The following is a 22,713-nucleotide window of genomic DNA, read 5'->3' on the forward strand; positions in this document are numbered from 1 at the left end:
ACCATCAAAAAAAAAGGTTTTTTAAACTTTTTTTTTTTTTTTTTTTTGCTGTGAGGCTGGCGAGACACTGGAACAGAGCTCTCACAGAAGTTGTAAATGCCCCATCTCTGCAAGTGTATAAGGCAGGTTCAGTTGAGGTCTGGGCATCTTGGTTTAGTGGAAGGTAGCTTTGTCCATAGCACGGGAGTTGCAAATATCTTTAAGGTCTTTAAGGAAAATCATTATGTTTCCTTCCAACCCAGGCCTTTCTATGAAATAACTAACGAGTTTTTATTTTTTCAAAAGCATTAACTCTCAATCTTTCAGAAGCTAGTGAATTGACTGTTCAATGGAACATTATTGAAACAGATACTACTCACTCGTAGCTAAAGGGAGGTGCAGTATATTAACAGTATGCTGGGGAAAATGTCAGACTTCTCCCTTTTAGTTTGATCTTTTTGTTTGCTTCACACAGAAATTAACATCTGTTTAATTTTCTGTATGGAAAATTACATTCAGTTGCTGTAACCTTCGTATTTGTGTTTACTAGGCAACAAATGGCTATTCATCTGGAATCACAGCCGACTGAGTTCACTTTTAATAGAAAGGAGCAGGAACAGAAATGCAAGTGTGAACAGATTTTATCAAATATTGCAGATATTAATAGTTACACAGGTAAATAACACTCAGCCTAACTCCAAAGTCCGCTGACAGGCAACCATAGGTAAAACAAACACAAGTCCAGCATTTCAGTAAGGTTATATTTTGTCAGTAAATAAGAAAAGTGATTTTTTCCCTGTAATCCAGATTATGCACATGTTAAATTCTTATACCATGCTCTTAACTATGAGAATAATCAATAATAAATATAAGCAATTACTATTTTTAGCTGAGAACTGATTTGCTCCCAGTATAACCCATAATATCAATTCTATGCAATTATTTAATGCATGTGTCTTTCTCCCATATTTTACCAAAACTTGAGGAAAACCTCTCTTCAGCAGACAGGACTGGGAGAATGCATGCAGGCTGAAATCTGATGCACGGGTTATAGTTGTATATGTTATATCGTTGTGTATGTTGGGGTTATAGTTGTATTTGCTTTCTTCAGTTAATAACGCATGGATAGTGGGGGAACGTGGAAATAATGGCAGTATATTCATACTGTTTTCTCTTATGCTGCTTTTAGGCTTCGTTTTGGAAGTTATCGTGATGATGGTATAGAACAATGTTGTGCAAAGTTTGGGGAGGGAGAGCAGCTGGCTATGGCAAGTAGTGGCCAGGAGGCAACCACTTCCAGTTCACAACACAACCAGTTCCAGGTGTAGAACTAAGTGTCTGGGATGTTTTTGTTAAATGTCCGGCGCCGAGAGCCGCTGACCGGTCCCTGGCCCGAAGCAGCCCCAGGAGCCGCTGCCGCCCCCGCTGGCGGCGCCGCCGCGGCCCCTTTAAGGCAGGTGGTGGGGCGGGCGCGCGCACGCGCGGGGCGGTGCAGCCGGAGCCGGAGCGGCGGGAGCGCCCCGAGCCCGCCCGGCCGCGCCGCCGCCGCCTCCTCCCGCCGCGCTCGGCCCCGGCCCCGGCCGCCCATGGCGGAGCCGGGCGCGGAGGAGCCCGACGAGCGGCTGCTGATCCTCGTGGAGCCGCCGCCGTCGCCTCCTCAGGCGGAGCCGCCCCGGCGGGGGCCCCAGAGTGCGCGAGCCGCCCCCGGCGGGGCCGTGCGGCAGTGCGGGGAGCCGGGGCTCGAGGAGGTGGAGGACTCGGAGGAGTCGGGGCCCGAAGGTGATGGGGAGGACGAGCCTCTCCTGCGGGCGGCGGGGAGCGGCCGCGGGCGGCGGGCGGGCGCCGCCTGGGCCAAGGAGCGCCGCGCCGCCGCAGGTACGGCCCGGCCCCTTCGGCGGGACGGGACACGCGGGGAGCGGCAGCGCCTGGGGAGGGTCTGGGGCAGAGGCAGCCCCTGCCTCGCTCTGTCCTTCCAGCGAGGCTACAAAAGTGCCTGGCGGGACTGAGGTGTACTCGCTGTGCCGTGTCCGATGGCACAGCATCGGTGAGGGACAGGTGTGTTGACCTCTCTAGATGTATGGGCTCGCTGGCCGATAATGAAGGGAAGATCCTGCAAACGGGTAGAAATCCCACTGCTTTGTCCCTGTGTGCGGGGCTGCACGGACTCGTTTACATCTTCATGAGTGGCTCCGCTGTCACACTTCCCCGCTCTCTGCTGCTTGGTTGGGCCTTGTTTTTTTCTGTCCTGTTGTTTGAAACTTGTGGCTTTGCCTGTTTTAAAGACTGTTTTGTGGTGGGACTCGCTGCTGCTTCCTGAACACTTGGAGAAGTGTCAAGTTTTCAGTTTGACTTGCATATCCCGTAACTACTTTTTTTGCGACCCCCATCGTTTCATCTTGAAAAACAAGTCAGTCTTCTGTGTTTGTTCTTTGTTTTACTCATATGCTCACTTTGTAACCATCACATGCTTTAAGAGTTTTAGATGTGGGCTCTACTGTCACATTTTTGGTTTTCATAAAAATGCATCCTCTCTTTCTATTTTCAAATCAGTTCTTAAAGAGAGAAATAGAATGTGAAAGTCCAGAAATGCAAGAACTTAGTTATTAATTTGAAAACAGATGTAAGGTTGCCCATTATCTAATTCTAAATATACTGGAAAAGTGATTAATTACATGATATTTATTAATTACTTTTTTTACTTTAGGCTTTGAAGCTTTCTGATTTTGTGCTAGTCTCTATAAAAGTTTACATCTAGGATGGGTTTGCTGACAGAAGTATGTGGAGTTCTGTCACTTCTTTGTTTTTGCTGTTGTAATTATACTGTAGGATTTCTTGCCAGAGATTGGCAACACTTATTCTTTTGCAACAAGAGAGTACTTGAAAAAAATTGAAACATCCCCCCAGTCAAGTTTAACAAAATAAGTTGTGCTAATAACTCTATTTTAGTAACTACAGAGAACTTGTGCTTGTTTGGCCTTAAAGACAGAAAATTCTTGTCTTTTAAGCACTGGTCTCAAGTGTAGTCCATACCTGTAATGTAAACATGCCATTAAATGTGAGAGTTTTCCTTTTTCCTGCAAGACTTAAGATCTGCTAGAGAACTAGTGCTTCTAGTAAAGTATTTCTGGAAACTTTAAAAAGAAGTTGATACTTCAGAGTGGAGGCTGTAGCCATGGGTCTTGCACCACTGAAGCAATTAGGATGGTGAAGGCAGTGTACTATTTGGAATCTGCCCCAAAAGCGTTAAGAAAATCTCAGAACTGATATTGATTACAGCACCTCATCCTTTGTTTCCTTGTCCTTACCTTTTCTGTATGTGTGACCCTTGAAGGTGCAGGATTGTTTCACGTGTCAGGTGGAGCCAACATACACCAGATGTTATGCGTGAATGTTATTGAAACCCAGTGTTTCCTTAATGGAGTTATGGTCAGAATAGGAGTTGATGGAATTGGTTAAAGTGCCTACCTTTAATCATGTTAATGTTTAAAAAGTATAAATCCAGCTTGGTGCTGAAGGAGCTCACACCTGTTCCTCTTGCAAAGTGTATTAGTTTGGCTTAGCTCATGCCATGCTAACCTGATGGAAGAACAGGTTGAGGTGCATACATGGATGATAGCATTTGTATCTTCTTTGGCAAGTCTTCATTATTCCAATACAGAGGCTTCACAAACTTGGGCCTTGTCCAAATTAATGTGTAAAAAGTTCTCAAGCTTGGTAGTTTGACTGTGTGCATGAGTGGGAGTTTAATGAGAAGAGTAATTTTCAAGAGTAATTGCAAGAGAAACCTTAATTAGTTATAATTGTAAGTCTAGTGACTGTACTGGGAATAAGTTGTGACATAACATGCTTTCTCAGTGGAAAACTTGATTAAAGTAATTTTTATAAAAGAAACTAATTCAGAAAAACCCAAACCCTGCCACATTCAGCAAATACTATCTTCAATTAATATGGCTTATTTTCATAAGGAGAGGGTTGATAAACTCCTTAAAATGCTAGTTTTTCTTGGCAGCCTAAATGTTTTTGCGCACCACATCACTGTTGTAATGTGCTTCCTAGCAGCACAGTAACAATACTGAGCAAATAATGAATTTCAAAAATTATTTGTCTTTACTTCTTTCAGCGTGCAGTGTAATGGGGTTTTTTTTTGGTTTTAATTTATTTTTCCTGAAGTTATCTTTCATGTTAGAAGAGACAAGGTTGAAGAATTTCCTCAGGCAGTGAGACTACTTAGTGGTTCTAGATTCTAGAATAAATGCACAGAAATTAAAAACTGACCTCTGAGTCTTCCACACAGTCAACTGCAATCCATGTGATACAAAGTTCATCTGTAGGTTTTCTTCATCTGGAAGGTAATTGTGCAGAATGGCTTAGCATGGATGTTGCACTCATTTGGTAACAGTATAATGCACAACCCTGATTTTGCTTTCACTGACAAAAATATGAACTAGTTGGAGCTCAGCTGTGTGAGGTGATGAAGATGTGTGGAGATAGTTGAGGCTTGACTGTGAAATAAGAACCACTGATTTAAAATTATTATTTCCATTAAAATGTTTGGTTTATTTCCTTAACTAATTTGAATACTTTGTGGCAGGAAAACCTTTGAACCTCTTCCCTCCCTTTTGTCCTACTCTAAAGTCCTGAAGTGTAGTTTATCACAGCAGTATTGGCCAAATAATTAAAACAGACTCTGATCTCATGGGCTGTAGCTGTTGATTCTTAAGAAGGATCTATTAGCTTTAAGATTTCTATTCCTTGTTGCAAACTTATACTAAGATTTTCCTATTTTTTCATGCTTTTGGACTGTTTTTGTTTGAAGTCCATGTTACCATTTTAAGTGGTACGTGCAAGCAAGTGCTAATGTTCTAAAAAGTTTCAAAAACTGCCCTGAGCTACAAAAAAAGGGGGTTTTTGTGCTTTTTGTTTTGTTTTTTTTTTTAATATTTTTTTTATTTGACTCTCCACAAACTTTTAAGGAATATCTTTTTTGAAAGGGTTCTGTGTTGGTTGACATTCCAGAAGGATGTATATGAAATTTCTTCTATTGCTGAAGTGGGAACAAAGCAACTTTATCTGTAAATGTTTAATTTAGAATAATGTAACTGTTTGTTAATGGAGAAATGAGCCCTAATGCACAGGCCCTTTAGAATGCACTTGGTGAACATGTGAAACAATCCTAGCCTTAAAAGAAGGTATAATAATCTAGAGTATCAAAACTTGTGAAGAAATATTTAAAAGATTAAAAAGTCAGTAGTATTCTGACACCTTCCTTTTTACTTGTCTTTCTAAATGTCTGCATGGAGTCCTAGAGTTTGCACAAATGTCTGCCCAGACCTGACTTCTGGTCAGGCAAAGAAATGCTACACGTTGCTTACAGTGTTTGAGTGCTGGAATGGTGCTGGAGTGCAGGAGTCGCTGCTGTCTTGGTGCCACTTGTGAGTGCTACATGTAGCAGATTATTCAGTGGATTAACTTCCTGGCATTTTAGCAGATAATAAACATGTTAGCCAAGCTCTTAAATGAATGGTACAATACTGTTCTCATAGTGCATAATGGGCAGGGCACAAAATAATGTGTAAAATCTTTGATGCTTTTTTTTACTGTTGTGACTTTGAACCTTTTTTTTTTTTTCTTCGATTTGTTTCTAAATAAAAAGAGAAATCGTTGAAACTTGTAAACACTTAGCAGTGGCAGACTCAAATTTGTTGTTGCAGATTTGGCTGGTTTACTTGAAACAAAAAGTTGATTAGACATGCATAAATCAGTGGAAAAACTTGCACTGATTGAATGGGACAGATTTTTCAGCCTGCTGTTGGATGGGTGTCAGCAGGGAAGGCTGTTGGCTCATCAGTGTCTTTGCTTATGCTTAATTTGTAGTACAAGTTGCACTTAAGACTGGTTGTTTTCTTGTTTTTCAGGGCATACAGGACATACTGCAGATATGAATATATTTTTAGATGATCCAGAATTTGCAGAAATTGTTCTGAGGACAGAACAAGCTATAGAGTGTGGAGTTTTCCCAGAAAGAATCTCTCAAGGATCCAGTGGAAGTTACTTTGCTAAGGATCCAAAAGGGGTGAGCATGTTACTGCAAAGTCAGACACACCATCAGCAGCAAGCTGAAAATGGAAATTCAAAAATTCTATCTATATGCAAATTAATTTAAATAAGTTATTTAATAATTTATTGTGTGCCAAAATTTATTTTGGAAAACTTAATGCAAGTAATACTTAGATTTCTAATTATATCTTGCTGCACAAGCAAAGACAAAATAATAGTTATTTTTGCTGCAGCTTTATCACGTTTTTAATGATCTGCACCAAAGGAAAACTGAGAGGAAAAAAGGGCCTCTAACATCTGAAAGCAATTCAGGAATTCCCTTGTGCAGAATCTTGTTCTCTGTATGTTTTAACTGATTTTTGCTCAACTGAGCTCGTGATTTCAGTATGGTTTAAGTTTCTTTAGCTAAGCCTCCTGTATTTTTCTCCCTTTTCTTGTTAGCTGGCCCTTTATTTAGGTCATGTCTCCTTTCTCATACATGATTGGTACATGGGCAAGGAGAGTGATATCATCAAATCTGCCTTTCAGCTTGTACCTATCTGCTGAATCTTAGGTGCAAGATTTGGTTTCCCTTCTGCAAGATTTGGTTTTCCCTTCTGTACTTGGTAAATGGTACCTTGAATAGTGATCATCAGTGAGGTGTCCTAAGGTTACTTTGAGACAGAGAAGAAGTAGTTACCTGAGTCTCTCTTGAAAAGTAGCTTGTGGTTAGCATTATTTACTAAGAGGAAATGATGTCTCAGATATACTTTCACATTGTTTTCTTTAAATTAGAAATCTCTGCTACTGACCTGTTTCACAGAATAAGACCTCCAAGTGCTCAACTTTTGTTAATTTGTCATGTATGATTTTATTTTAAGCTCAATCAACAGCTTTTAGCTCTTAGGTAGATGTAGGTGTTCATTAATCCTGAAGATCCCAGTTATGCTAGAAATGGAACACTTTGAATTCCTAGGTTTTCAGGGCATGTTCAAGATTTTTGTCATTCCCATGACAGTAATTTCCCTTTCATTTAGAAGGTAGCATGGTTTTTGTTTAGGTTTTAGTCATTAGAAAATATATTCCTGTTTTGCCAGTTAATTTTCATAGTTGTTTAGTTTGTTTTAAAGGCAATTTTCTGGTGGTAGTTTTTACACTTTATTGAATGAAGTGGGTTTTTTTAAGCATAGCTACCTAACATTAATATGAATAAATATGTCAAATTATCATTTTATTCTTATGGAAAGTGGCAGAACCACCCCTTCAGAATCTTCTGAAAACTGCAGTTCATATGCCTGTGTTCCAGGAAAATTTGTTAGTAATGATCCCCTTCATTCTGATAGAGAAAATAAAAAGTAGGGTCTCTCTCTTTTTGAAACCTGAAGGAAAACAAATCTTTCTGTAATGGCTTTATGGGATTCTTGCTATCACATGCAATGCTGTAAGTATAAAAACTTCTTGAGAGTTCCAGCTTCAGGTCACTCTTTTTTATAGTAGCTTAGATATCAAGTTCTTTGAGTTTTTCTTAATGCTGTGCAATCAAGATTTTTTTATTCTTAGAAAGTTAGTAGACAAATCACTAGGGAAAGGAGATCACACCATATGTGCAAATCTGTTTTGTCTGAAGCTTGTCTAGGTTGATTTTGCTGGGTTTTGGTCACTAGCAAATGCCTGAGGTACTGAGCCCTGGCAATGGTGAGAGAGTGTTTGTGCATCATTTTAGTGTAAACATAACCATAGGACTTTGGATGGGCCATATTATTCCTTGTTTCTTATGTGATGATTTTCTTATTTGTTTCATTTTTCTTTTGCTGTGTTGTTTTTGTTCCCAATTAAGTTTCCAGTAGTGAATTGCCCTCCTCCCTTATGCAGGTCATTGATTTAAGTATTTAGGAGAAACAAAGATTGAGAGAAGGACAGTGTTTATTTTTTATGGTTCAGAAAAAATTCATTGCAAAATATGGAAGTAGTTGGGATATGGGACTGGGAGAATAATGATACTGAGTGCTTAGCAGACTTTAAATTTTGCTTTCATTCTTTGCTTTTGTTCTAGAGCTTATCTGTGTTTGCTATCTATATTAAAGGTTTGATAAAACTTCATTTTGTCAATAGTGCAGCTTTCATGTGTAGAATGGATTTCAGATCCTGTTTGAGTATTGCATCATCCCACTTCAGACCGGTTCTGTCACTTGCTTTCTCCTATTCCTCTTGAGTAATCTCCTTTCTTATTCTGGGAAGGAGCTCATTAAAGATGTGCTAAGCCTTTTTCCTGGGCACCTTCTGAAGTGCCCAAAATGAATACCAAATTACAGATAAAATAAGCAGTTTCCACTAGGTCACCTTGTATGCTTATTTGGTTCTATCAGAAATATAAACTTCAAATTGCATAATTAAAATTAGCTTTTTGCATTTATTGACTAAAGTTATATGGTTGCATACTGAAATGGAGTTCGGTACTTAAGCAGCACTATTACAGAAGGCTTGAATATGTCTGTGTTTGTTGTTCATTATGGAAGCAATACATGAGAGACATTGTATCTATTACAAGTGGTTCTGCAGTATGTTCCTGACAGTTTCAATTATTTGCTAGTGTTACTAGAGTCAATCTATAAATGCATTTTGACTGGCAAAATTAAGACTGGCTTGGTAGCTTGTTCTATAGATTGAAATTTTTTCTTCTATTCTGGTCCTCAACAGCAGTGGCTCTGCAAAGTTCAGCAAAAGTTCCAACTTCAGCAAAACTTGAAAACCATATCTAGATTTGACTGTATAGCACAGTACAGTCCAGGCTGCTAACAGAATGAGCTAAGCTCCTTTTTTAAATGGGCACTTACTAGGAAGTATTAGCCAGAGAGTGAGTCAGAAGAGATAATTAAAGGTTTGGCATGTACTTCTAAATACACCACAATGATTCCAAGAAAAGCAAAGCTATTAGCTTTGTTTTAAGCAGGTAGATACATGTGATTCAATAGGGGAAAAAAAAATTTAACAATTCTGAACCTAATAATAGGATTTTGACTAAAGTAGTATTCAAAAAAAAAAATGTAAAGAATTCAAAAACATGCTGGCCTCTCACATTACATAGAATATTTATTGCATTTGTATAGGTCTAAGTCAAATTTTGTCTGTGCAGTTGTATTCAAGGTTTTGAATGCAACATTAGAATCACTGATAACAGCATACCAAACCCAAGAGAATTCTTGTCAATTTGTTGCTTGACTCTGTTGATAGGACACTAATTCTGTAGTATGACTGCAAATAATAGCATTTTGTAACTTAGTTTTCCTTTAGTTAATGGGAATTAATCAAAATAGATGGATGAGACATACAATGCTACTGATGCCTGGTGTCTTGTGTATTTGTTTACAAACTGAATGAATTAAATTTTCTGTAGTTACTTAGTCTTGGGCAATCTTAGACAAAGCAAGATTGTCTTGGAAAAATTGGTTGAAAAACCTCTAGAAGCTAAACCAGCTGGTCAGATCCTCTCCCAAATGCAGCTGAATCAGCAGCTACTGAAGAATACTGCTGGTTTCTGACTGCCAGCAAACGTTCATGACCTGAGTGTGAATCAGCTTTGAGTGTTGGTGCAACAACAGGTAGTGTTCAGCTCACTGGGATACTCACTTTTTTCATATGGATTTAGTAAAGTACTAATATGTGAAAATGCTTCTTAAACAGTTGTCCTTAAGTATTTATCAGAAAGAATTTTATTTATTTGCCATTGTCCAGTGAGAAGAGATTTACTTGCCATTGTCCAGTGAGAAAGTGCAGAATTTCTAAGACATTCCACTTGAGCTACTGAAGAGTCATTATGAGAATTTCGAGTGCTAGGCCAAAGTTTATCAATTGAAAGGTTATATATTTTAATGTGGTAATAACCCTGTGGACTGAGGTTAACAAATATAGAGTCCTGTGCAGAAGGCACCTTGAGAAATTGCCAATTTAATGCTTGTGCTGTGGAGCAGCATTGTTTTAACATAACTCCTGAGGAATGCCTAACTAACCTTTTGTTAGCTGCACCCTGTTTGGAGACTGCAGAACCTGGCTGGCTGTTCCAGTCTCAAACTGCATTTAAGTTTCTAAAGGATTTCTTTTTTTGCAGCTTATCTGCTGGGTTTTAACCCTGTCATTTTTTGGCTCCTTAACAGTAAATGTGTTGTTCTTTATTTTCCTATAGCAACATATTCTGTAGTTCATCGTATCTCAGTTTGCTCTTAGCTTAAACATTCACTGTTCCTACTGTCCTTCATTATTCACATATTTTGTTCTTATTCTTACTCTTTTTTCAGCTTTCTCCAGTTTGTTAACAGATTTCTTAAAGCATAGTGTCCAAAATTGGACTCTGACTAATTTTAAAAACAGGGCTCTGACTAATTTCAAGATTTACTGTGTGTCTCTGATGTAAATGATGGCTGATGGTGATTTTGATCCATTCAAACTCAGGGTAATAAGAAAAGTAGATTTAAAATAAAATAAAACACTTGATTTTTAGTGTTCTATATGTTTGTCACTTTTGTGGGGCCATTACATCTCTGAAATAAGTGGTCAGTGTGTTGTTGGTGGGCTGAAAATTGTTTTTAAAGCTATTTTCAAAACCACTTTTTTTAAGAACCTAAATATATGTTTTAAAATGCAATCCTTTTGAATTTTGACAGAATGCTTTGAAAAAGTAAATGTTGGTTTGGATTTTCTCTTATGAAGAGCTTATTTTGAATTTATACTAATCCTAAAGAAGCACTTAATGATAAATTTATTTGGAATTCTGTTTTGTTAGTTTCATCATCTGAAAAGAACAATTGTAAAACACACTGGATAGGATTTAACCAATATTTTCAAATAACTACTTTTAAAACTAATTTTAATATTTTGCAACTCAAAGTGCTCATATTTTAATTTTATGTTATTTACCTTAGAAAATTGTTGGAGTGTTCAAACCAAAATCTGAAGAGCCTTATGGACATCTAAATCCAAAATGGACCAAATATTTTCACAAAATATGTTGTCCTTGCTGCTTTGGCAGAGGCTGCCTCGTTCCAAATCAGGGATATCTCTCTGAAGCTGGTGCCTATCTTGTGGATGAGAAGCTGGGGCTTGGAGTTGTACCTAAAACGAAGGTAAAAGTTAAAACACATAAATTACTGAATTTAAAAAAAAAGTGCTGGCATATTTGTCAGTTTGTGAACTGTGGTTGTATAGATAGCCTTGTATATCATGTGTTATTTATAAGTTATTTATAAACTTTTGCAATTACAAAGGCACAGTGGTTTGATGTAAAAAAAAGTGACTGTGATTTTTGATTTAATGGGTAATTTTGAGATCTGAATTGAATCTCTTCTTTGGAACCGCTTTCTAGCATTTTCCAATACTTTCTGTGCCTCATGTTTTGATGAGATTCAAATTGCAAAAGCCAGCATATAAAATTCCCATTTTTGTTTGCAATATGTAAAATAGAGAACATTCACCTTTTCATATAACATTTATCTGTTGAAAATGCCTGATGCTTGCTTCTTATTTTTAATTTTTTTTATAACTGAACATAACATGAATTGTAAATTTCCAGTTGAAATAATGAGGAATTCTGAGCTGTGTTTAACTTTGTTTAATTTTAAGGTTGTCTGGCTTGTCAGCGAGACCTTTAATTACAGTGCAATAGATCGTGCAAAGTCAAGAGGAAAAAAATATGCTTTAGAGAAAGTGCCAAAAGTTGCTAAAAAATTTAATAGAATTGGACTACCTCCTAAGGTAAGATCAAAAATAAGTAATTTGTGCACTTCCTGATTCTTACATAAAACTCGTTTTAATAAAGGGGTATTTATAAGTAACTTCCATGATAGAAGAAAAAAACTTGTTGCTTGTTGAAAACTGTCTGAAATTTGATACAACTGTTTCCATGCAACATGTATCCACTCTTACATCATTCCTTCTTCTGAACTGTTTTAATAATCTTCTCATTCTTTGTTCCAGTCAACAGTCCAGTTTTCTGCTGGAGTAGTAACATATTAATGGTTGTATATCTCACTTTTACTCTATTGATTGCTTACTACCTGTCCTTTCAGTGTCACGTTTTGATATTGTCAGTCTGTTTTTCCCCTGCAGTTTATATAATTTAAATTTTTTTTTTTAAGTTTTTATTTTTTTGCTTTCTACTGTTTTTATTCTTTTGGGTACCCTGCTGTTGTGTTCTTCCTACTTCCCTTTTGTCTTATGTGAAGACTACACTGACTAAAAACCTCACATCTTTCTTGCCTAATGAGCCTTTCTGTATCCTCAGAATATCATTACTGTGTTCTAATCCTAAGCTTTTGGAACACAGGTTATGTACAGTTGGGTAATCCACTTGTGGCAGTTCCCAGCAGTTTAGATCCATGTGACAGGGGTTGTGCAAGCTTGGATGAGCACAGTTATTCCACGTGCTGGGTGTTTATCTATCTGCATTTTAGTTCTCAAATAGAAGTTCTTCAATTTCAATCCTGAGCACCTTTCACATATGTATGGAGCCTATGCCAGCTCTCATGTTCTTCCTTGGACTCTTTCGAGAAATGTATTTCGGCCATTTTTTGCAAAAAACATCTTTCTTGAAGAAAGTGGTTAATGCTGCTGTTCTTATCAGTGATGTTTTAAGGCTTTTCAGAGAGGAAGATTTTTCTCCTGTAATTTTTAGTGAGTGTTCCCTGAACTATTGAAAGAAGTTTTCCAATGAAAAAGAGAACAGGTGTTACATCTTTCTGTTTTTCTAATACTAACTGTTCATTTACACTGAGCTGCCTGGCTATATTTTATTCCTGATAAACTCACTGAGTATTTTAAACAAATATTTTTTAAAAATCACTATCAGAACTCCCAGAAACCCACCCTCACATGATTTGACTCCTACCTTTTATTTAAGACTATAGGAATGAAAGAGAAATTAATTTATTGCTTAATTTAATGTTTTTTAGTTGTAATACTTCCTGTAATACTTCTGAACTTTGAAAGTATAGAAGGAGTTTTTCTGTTAATGTTGAGATAACTTATGAGACCTACCAATGTGCATTTTCCTAATGCAGTTTCTTAATATTTCAGGTTGGCTCCTTCCAGCTGTTTGTTGAAGGATATAAGGAAGCTGACTATTGGCTCAGGAAGTTTGAAGCTGATCCTTTACCTGAGAACACAAGGAAAGAATTTCAGTCACAGTTTGAAAGATTGGTTATCTTGGATTATGTCATCAGAAATACAGGTATTTGTTAGTATCTCTGGTATTTATCTATTTTTGTGAGGCAGAAAGCAATGCTGCCTGAAAGCTGGTGCTTAAGGCTTTTAATGCATTTCAAATGCTTTTCTCACATTGATTGATGAGCATATAGAAGCAATTTAATTTAAAAAGTACTTTGGATTAATACATTTATGTATTGCAGTACGAAACCAGTCCAAACAACTCTTTGTTGCTCCCTATTTTTGAGCAACGTGAGAAGTCAAGAACAAATGCTTTCATTGGGCTTTAATTCTGTGCTTAGTTCATTTTCTGTTTCCCTCGATTAGGATAAAGGATGGTGAAGTTTCAGGACCCATAAGAAAAGCTGTGACTACAATTGCTTTTCTTCTAAACTGGAGCTGGTGATAACACAGTTTCACACAATAGTTCATATTCATTGTGTAGGCACTGAGGTACCACTGCAATGTGTACCTCTCTGTTCTCTTGCACTCTTGTTTTTATCACTTAGGAGCTGGGATTCTTCTCTTACCTATGTGGGTGAATTACTTCTTGAGGAATTCAAAGGCAATTTTATGTTTCAAATATTTACTTTGCTGTTTTAGCAGAGGTGGGCATCTTTGCTTTTCTTCAGACATACCAGGTCTAACTCATTTTCCTTTTCTCAAGTTCTCTTTTTAGAAGCAAGCTAGAAGAAAGTTTCATAAGAACATAATACTTTCTAGCTGTTGCCATGGTCTGTCATCTTTATCAAATAAGCCTCAGTGTTTCCAAACAGGGTTTTTGACATTCTTAAAGATGTGAGGAAAATACTCAAAATGCAAAACCTCATTATCTGCATGATTTGAACTTCATCTAATATATCTAATCATAATAGAACATGAAAAATCTCCTCATGATTAAACTGAAGGGAGCACCTTAAAATGACAGAAGGTCCTACAAATCCATGCAGTTCATCCTCTGTCTGAAAGGCCTTCTCAGAGTGTTTAATCTCACAATTTTGTCTTAACAGTGCAGGCATTTTCCATTTCTTGCCCTTGTGTTCAGTTTTGCCCCTTCTCCATCTTTGTAGAGTTTTCTCCATGTTTTCTCCATTGTTTTCTCCATGTAGTCAAAGGTCACATTATCTACAATTTTGGAGGCTTTCTCCATTTCCTCATCAGCATTAAAACAAGCTTAAAAATTGTCATTTGGGTCTGATAGTGGTTTTCTCAGCAAAAATGCACACCACAACAAATCTTTCTGTAAAATGAATGAAGATAGTTTCTTTTGGCCTTCTTGATATTTTGCTGCATATTCAGCCAGTTGGAGAACCTAAAGAAGGAACATGTGGTAAATTTGGTCTTTCCACTGAATTGGCTGCCTGTACCTTTCAGTATGCATGTAATGGGAAAAACCCTTTTTGAACAGCTTTGTCTAACTCCATGGGTGAAGTGTCAGTTTACAATACTGTTTTATGTCACTCTAAATGATGATTTTTTTATAAATGACATCTTGTGACATGCGTTTTCCTGTTTAAAGACAGAGGTAACGACAACTGGTTAGTCAGGTACGAAAAACAAGATGACGGACTTGATCTGTCAGATAAGGTAAGAAAATTGTACTCTGTAACTTATATTCTTTAAATTGTTTAGTTTTGTAACTTGGTCTTTCTGGAAATTAGGGTTATATCCTTAATCCTGGTGCATGGTCTCAAGAAATATGATAACTACAAATTATTGTAGGCAAAATGAGTGGAAAAGCTGTTTTGATTAGACTAGGTAGAACAGTGCTAGAAACTATTTTTATTGCTCTGTATTTTTGCTGTACTAGCTTGGGCTATAATAACAGTAACAAAATCCACTGTTGCTCAGGTACATTTCTTCATCCATTTGTGCTCTGCTTATTTTCTGTTTGGGAAAGGGCTTCCCTTTAATGGTGGTAGAGTAAGAAATTATACATGGTGGAATTAAAGCAGCATCCTAATTATATTGTTTAAGTTAAATTTAACCAGTGAAGCTACAAAGTATATTATTTAGTGTTTTTAATGAGTTTTGCTGTTTGTGTAAGCATGTATCACTTACTTTTTGAATATTCCTTCTGTAGGATAGCCAATGGACTGTAACTAAAGAATCTATTAAAATTGCTGCAATTGACAACGGTTTAGCTTTTCCTTTTAAGCATCCTGATGAGTGGAGGGCATGTAAGTACTGCATTCTTCAATCATTTTCCTTTTAGGGGTGTAACTTCCAAAGAAGTAATTTTTATTTGGATTGTAGGAAGGAGCTAAGAAATCATCACGGCAGCTATCTATTGAATTTTTAAATAAAGTACTCTTCTTCAGAAAATTAGCAACAAATGCCATTTTTGCAGTGGTATATGTGATTTGGTTCTTCATATCTTTTACCTTTAAACAATATTAATACATGGACACTCATTAACATAGTACTGTATGTACTGGTGGAATTGGAAGCATTTAGCAGCATGTTTCTCACACAGGTTTTCTTGAAAAACATAGTGGAAAATGATTGAAAAGATTTGCAAGTTGTCCCTCTGCTGGCCAAATTTCTATTTCAAAATGAAGGGTACTGTTGTAGATGAGCAAGTAGGCAGGTTGTTTTTTCTTGTTTTCCGCTTTTGCTTACTTTGTAAAAGTTAGTCAGTTTTCCATCTGCTTGAAAATACTATTCCTGTTAAAATGAAGTTGTTTTTGACCACATCTCTGACTGCTCATCATTAGGAGGGAAGTGCCCAACAGGGCTTGCAGTGACTTCTGTGGGCTATTATCCAGTCAGGTAATTCTGGCAGTTAGGTGTGGGCTAGTTATACTGTCAAAAGGCTGGTTAAGCACTCCACCCAGCTCTGTGCAGTCTCTGTTTTGTTACTAAATAGATGCTGTCCTATATATCTCTTGGTGCTGTAGCTGTTCTAATGACACAGCAATTGTTGCTTATTTTATATCATCTTTACTTCAGCATCAAAAAGAATAAACTTGCATGATCCTTAAGAATTCTTTTGCAGTTGGACAGTTTTGTGATAGTTTTGTCAAAGTAAACTTGTAGCAATATTTTTACAAATTGCAGGCTCTTACCCCCTAGAGCATGGTTTTGATGACCAGAGCTACTGGGTCACTGAGAATAACCTTCTCAAAGTGAGAGAGCAGAATTTGCAACAGGCATGAAGTTGGTCCAGCAGGGAACAGGGAAATTCTGACTGAATTGGGATGCAAAATTTAAGTACGTTTTTTGGAAAAAGGAAAGATGTAGAGACTTCCCTGAAAAAATAGAGAATTTTCCAAAAGTGCAAGAATGGAGTTTGGGATGTTGGAGCTTGGCTGGAGTACAGAGGACATAAAGAGCAACAAGAAAGGGCTGGGTAAATTAGAAGTGAGAGTGGGACTGAAGAAAAGTGCAGCAAAGACATAAAGGCATAAGAAACAACAAGTTACCCAATGCTGACTTAGCCTCAGTTTTCACTTGTAAGATTTGCTCTCTGTCTCTTGGATCTCAAAGCTCAGAAGTAGAGCCCCTGGGGATGAATCCCCAAGGCAGAAGAAAGGGAGCACTTAAGCAAGGTGGTCCCACAGAAGTTCATAGGAGTGGCTGGGATGCAGTGGAAACAGTGGCAGCTGGCTGGTGCTGTTTGTAATGCAGTTTCCTCATCCCTCTTGAGAGACTCCAGTAAAGTGTGAGGTTGCTTCAGTCTCCATGAAGACTGGAGTGAATCATCCTGGAAGCTGTTCAGGCACATGAAGAACAAGGTGCTGATGGGGAAGCCAGCATGGATTTACCAAGGACAAACTGTGCTGATAACAAGGCAGCTGTTAATGATGACTGCTTCAGTGGCTGAGGGGAGGGCAGTGAATACTGATTTTTTTTTCTTGCCTTTGGCAAGGACTTCTACATGCTCTGTGGTAGTGTTCTTGTAAGGAAACGTGAGATAGGAACTGAACAGACGTGAATGTGAACGATGTGGAAAACTGGCTGCACTGTCAGACTTAAAAAGTTAAGGCTGTGAGCAATTGTGAGGAAGTTTAGGAGGTGGCCTGCTGCTAGTGACTTTTCTCAGCTCCTGCAATTAATAGTTTGGTGTCTTGTTTAATATCTGGTAACATTAATTGCTTTTGCAGTATAATTGAGTGAAAGCTGTCTGATATCAATTACGTGAAAAGTTATGAATACTTTTCTTTCAACATGCTCAGAAAAAGGCATTTTAAAAATTTTTGAAATATATTAAAAATAGTAACTTTGTTAATTCTTCCATATGAAAGATTTCTATTTGATTCTTCCATTGAAAGATTTCTATTTGATTGCAGCTATTATTTTACTCCAAAGGAAACAGCCTTACTAAATTAAGGGGAGGCCTTAAATGTTGCTTACCATGTTTAATTTAAATACCTTTTATACTTATTGCTTTAATTAAACATTTATTGCCTAATATATTTCACTGTTGGAAAAAAATGGCTTAGCAGTTGTAAAGCTGCTCTGGTAACTGTAGCCAAAAGGAATGTGTGGGGTAACAATGTTGGGAAAAAGGGATGTTGTCCAAGGTGAGAACTTGCAGTAGGTGCTACTGGACTCAGAATTTCATTTTTGCTTGTTTATCATTAACTGCACTGTTTTTCTAGATCCCTTTCACTGGGCTTGGCTTCCTCAAGCAAAAGTTCCTTTCTCTCAGGAGACCAGAGACTTGGTTCTTCCTCGCCTTTCTGATATGAACTTTGTACAGGACCTTTGTGAAGACCTTTATGAGCTATTTAAGGTGAATCAAGTGCTTCTTTGAACTATTACTGAAGTAACTGATACTTGTAATGGGACAGTTATGTTCACAAAAGGAATAACCATCTAACTGCTGAATGCCAAGATACTGTGCTATTTTACCTTTAACATTGGCATGGTAGAAAGGGTTTATGTAATTATAAGGAAACGGTCACCAATGTGGTTAATTGATAGTAATTAGCTAATCTGAAAACAGAAATTAATCTGTATCTAAGTTTCACATGATTAATTAAAGCTAGTTTACTCTTACATCACAGATCTGTGTAAAAACAGCAGTTAACATACCTTTGTGGTGTGTATACACTTAAAGTGTAGCTGTGAGGAAATGATGTGTTTAACATAACTTAAAGTGCTTCCATACCTTTCATATACCTAATTTTATATGCATATATTGTGCTAAGCTGCTGCTGAAGTTCTGATCATATTGAAAGTTAAACTCATTTTAAAGATACTGAAACTGTCTACAGTATTTACATGTAGAGTGTCCTTCTCTAAAACATTTTGTAACCATTTGTGTCAGATGTTTAAGTGAAATAATCCAATTCAGGATTAAAAGAATTGAAAATTTTAAACTTTTAGTGAAAATGCAGCTGTAATGTCAAAACTAGATCCTGAAACACATTTTTGCTATATTAACATCTTTGGCTCATTTGTGTTCAAAATGCCTCGGGGCTTGTTAGTAAAGTATTGGTAAATCTGAAGGAGGAGGTATTTTTCTGCTGGAGTCATCATGAGAGAAAGAGCACTGTGATGTGTGATAATATTAAGCCTGGTATCTACCACCTGTTGGTATTTACCAATGCCCAAAAGTGGTATCCACTGATGTATTTTATTTTATCATGTAGAACAGTCTTCATTTTCACATATGTAAACTTGATGCAACAAATTCACCTTTTTGTGATCCATACTGGCATTCAATTTAAAGCTTTCAAAAATTATTATAGTGTGGGTAAATATGCATATTATGATATTGATGAATTTGCATGCTAAATATATAGCTAAAAATAAATGGGTTATTTAATATAAACTGTTTGTTTTCTGAATAAAGACTGACAGAGGATTTGACAAGGCTACTTTTGAAAACCAGATGTCTGTTATGAGGGGACAGGTAAGACTGTTTTTTTACATTTTTGTTCATGTGTTTAATTTGTCATCACACCTCAGCTGCTTTCTTTAGAGCTACAAAAACTGACTCCTATGAATGACATTTGAAGGTATTTTCATCTGAGAAGACTAAATTTCTTTCTAGAGTTTGTTCTTATTTGTGGATAGCTAAAACAGCAGAAAGTGTATGCTGGTTTTTTTATTATTTTTATAGAAAATGCTTTTATTCTAGTTCTGTGTTATTGTTTTTGTGAGGGATGGGGGAACATAACTGTATATTCTTAGCAGGTATTTTAAAAATGAAAGAGTCATATATTTGGAAGGAAAATTTGATGTCTGATTTCATGATGGTGTTAAAATATATGTGACTTTATTTTAGAGGGTCGACATGATTATTAAAAGCAATATTAGGTAATAAAATTTCTTCATCCTATCAAATGTTGAAACCATACTTCAAAACAGTCCAGCCATTTTCAGTTTAGAAATTTGTTCAAATTTAAGTGCTGGGCTTGTTTTGTTTTCTGGGTTGTTTGTGGTTTTTTTTAAACAATAAAGTAGGTGAGGAGGGGGTTTCTCCATTTCCTGCTATTTTACAATTTGGCTGATGTGAAATACTGGAGAAAAAGCTTTAGCTAAGAACAAATTTAGTTCATTGTTGGTATAAAAGAGTGATTTCTGCAAGTGTAAGGCAATTGAACTAGGCAAATAATTAGTCCCGTTTACCCTGAATTTATTGAAACTTAGTCCTTGTGTTCATAAATTCAACATGGATAGTTTTAAGACAATTCCTAGAGTGTCTTAACTCAATGTTTTCTCTGTAGAATTTCCTGTATCAAGATGTACCTTGCACAAGACTCAGCTCTGCTTAGTCAGACATAATCCCAGTTACCATCTTTTGTGTGGTAGCTAAAAGACAGCAAACCTTACTTACTAAATTGAATTATAGGAATTGTTTCTGAAATAACTCCTCTGAGAAGTTTGTGTAGTCACTGGAAGGTGGGTTCTTGAAGTACTCATGCATCCTAAATGGTATTAAGTAGCTTTTTCTGATGAGACAATTGCCTTCAAGGAATCTGTTATTTAACAAAACACTTGAGGAAAAACATGATTGATATAATTGAGAGTGATATAGCTGAGGCTGTCAAAATTAATTTTCCACTATAAAGGCTGCATCTGGACCCTTTCTTCACACACTGTCCCTCAGGTGGATTTTAGGAGATACTTGTTTTAGTTTTGGGGTTACCTCTCTAACTATATGAGAGTGTGTTTCACTCTGTGGGAAATGTCAGGTGTTCAGGCATGGAAGAAATGCAGATAATGAGTAATCCTTGGATGCTATTGGAAATACATTGGCAGACAGTGCTTTTTAGCACTGATTTTAAACTTGCTTTTGGTGTAAAACCAAAGTGTGTTATGAGGGCATTATAGAAGACTTGGCTATCTAGATCACATGCTAAGGGATTCATTCAGTTGGGATGAATTTGCAGTATATCCAAAGCATTCAACTATACCCTTAAAAATGAGAAATTAAGAATTAGAAAATGAAGAATCTAGATACAGAAACTGTAGGGAAACATACCTGGCATGGAACAGTCAAGGTCTTTAAATCTAAGACAGCAAACATAGTTAGAAGCCTGTTTCTGTGAAGTGTAGGAAAATTTTGGGAAGAGTTTCAAATCCAAAAGAAACAGTTCTCTCAAGAATGTAGAGTCTAAGCAAGGGGTAACACATCTACAAAAGTTTGCCTTAGAACTTTGAGAATGTAAATGTCAAGTGGAGGTGCTGGCAGAAGCAAATTGCAGTAAATCATGCAAAAGACTTTGTTGGGGTTCTGTGGCCATGGAAGAGCAGAAGCAGAGGGATCAGCCTTACAAGGAAGAAAAGGGCATTGTGCATGGGAAAAAAGGCTTGGTATTAAGGATAATGCAAATGTGTCACTAGAGCTAAATTGAATACTTGCCTCAGTTTTCAGCAGGATAACATTGAACATGGAGTAAGTTATGAGGGCATTCCATGAGCACTGAAGTTTTGGAGGAAAGATAACAGACTCCTGGGAGCTGACAGCTGAATTTGGGTCTTAGCACTGGGTTTGGTATGAGCTAATTATATGGCTTTATATCTTCTGATATGAAAATAAGTTGTAGCTAAAATGCTGGTACATCCTATGTTAAATCATGTTAATGGCTTTCTTTAGGCATTTTTTTCACTAAAGGTGCAATGTTTTCAAGAGATGTGCTAAATTTAAAATACTCTTAGAATTTTCTGAAAATTTGAAGAGGACTGCATGAAATAGGAAAAGAATGGAAGGGTAGACAGCAGTAGGATGTATTCATGTTACCAAATAAATAAAATATTTCTACTTGCAATAGCTATCTTTTGAAATGAATTTATTTAGCAGTACAGTCAGTACAGAATTGATTGAAGAGTGGCATCTAAAATGATAAGTCTGATAGTTTTGTTTGTGCACCCTAACCTCACCTGCTTTTACTCTTTTTAGATACTAAACCTTACTCAGGCATTAAAGGATGAAAAGAGTCCCATTCAGCTTGTTCAGATGCCACGTGTGATTGTAGAGCGAAGTAGCACTGGAAGTCAGGGCCGAATTGTTCATCTGAGTAACGCTTTCACACAGACCTTTCACAGCAGGAAGCCTTTCTTTTCCTCCTGGTAGCAACAAAAATACATGGGAAGAGTAAGTTTCTCTTAACTTTAGAAAGCTACTTCTGTGTAAAGGCTCTGCAATAATGTACTTCTGCTGTATACCAAGAGCTCTGACTGCCAACACCTCAGAACTTAAATTCTAAAGACTTAAGAAATGTATTTTGAATGTAATAAAAGTTTACAATTTTTGTGTCAAAATTGTGAATTCTTATGTCAGGGAATGAAAAGAATTTGTCCATACTGTATTTTTATAGGCTAAATTAATGTATTCTGAATAATATTCTGGAGAAGGGAAGAAAATTTGCATATGCTGAGAAACTAATTTTGAGTACAATAGGAATTTTTTGTTTAATATAAATGTAAGAATCCATACACTATAAGTTTCTTTTTATATGGCCTTTAAAAAAAAACAAAACGTTTAGAATGTTATCTTTGATTGCGAAAATGCTTTTTCTTGGAATTTCTTCCTGGTATTTTGAACTGGTTATAGATTTTTGTAGACTAGTTACTTGAAAAGTCATGCACTTAAAAAAAAAAATCAATCTGTCCTTGAAATAAAAGTTAAAGAAATGGAGAAGGAGGAAAATGCTCCAAGTAGGCTTTTTTTGCACACAGGGACCAAAAATAGTTTAATAGTTGAATTACAGCAAAATTCAACCCAAGTAAATACACAGTTTCTACTGTGACAAAATGCACTCAGTGTATGTTTCAGAGGCTGAAATGTCACTGTAGTGTTTGGCACTTGTATATTTAAGCACATGTATGGAGATCTGTGATATTTCTTTGGAGATGCATCACCATGAAGGAATTGAATTGCACCATGTTGTTACAGGTTTGTTTTGCCATTCATGTAAAAATGTGTTCATCTCTTGTCACCAGAGTGGTTCCTCTGCTAATGACAGAGGCACTAATGTGTTCATCACAAAGCCAGTCTGCCTTTGAAATTTCTACCAAAACACAGTTTGGGTTTTTTGACTGGAAAAA

The 22,713-nt window shown here is 36.9% G+C and overlaps 1 protein-coding gene across 1 annotated transcript; it reads left to right on the forward strand.

Moving 5' to 3' along the window:
* The first annotated feature begins 1,453 nt into the window (after positions 1–1,453).
* On the forward strand, positions 1,454–22,299 carry PI4K2B (phosphatidylinositol 4-kinase type 2 beta). The gene is made up of 10 exons (XM_074541826.1): positions 1,454–1,854; positions 5,895–6,052; positions 10,932–11,132; positions 11,629–11,760; positions 13,081–13,234; positions 14,729–14,796; positions 15,293–15,389; positions 17,814–17,947; positions 19,013–19,072; positions 21,566–22,299. The coding sequence occupies exons 1-10, from the start codon at positions 1,566–1,568 to the stop codon at positions 21,737–21,739; spliced, it is 1,467 nt and encodes a 488-aa protein (XP_074397927.1). The 5' UTR covers positions 1,454–1,565; the 3' UTR covers positions 21,740–22,299.
* The last annotated feature ends 414 nt before the right edge of the window (positions 22,300–22,713 follow it).

The sequence above is a fragment of the Zonotrichia albicollis genome, chromosome 5, assembly GCF_047830755.1.
Source record: "Zonotrichia albicollis isolate bZonAlb1 chromosome 5, bZonAlb1.hap1, whole genome shotgun sequence".
Taxonomy (NCBI): domain Eukaryota; kingdom Metazoa; phylum Chordata; class Aves; order Passeriformes; family Passerellidae; genus Zonotrichia; species Zonotrichia albicollis.

What these genes read in the sequence shown, in the direction of transcription:
- PI4K2B (XM_074541826.1), top strand. Translation starts at nt 1,566, where the DNA reads ATGGCGGAGCCGGGCGCGGAGGAGCCCGACGAGCGGCTGCTGATCCTC. An exon ending in GACTTGATCTGTCAGATAAG is followed by an intron (nt 14,797 to 15,292) that starts GTAAGAAAATTG and finishes TTCCTTCTGTAG; the next exon opens with GATAGCCAATGGACTGTAAC. An exon ending in ACCTTTATGAGCTATTTAAG is followed by an intron (nt 17,948 to 19,012) that starts GTGAATCAAGTG and finishes TTCTGAATAAAG; the next exon opens with ACTGACAGAGGATTTGACAA.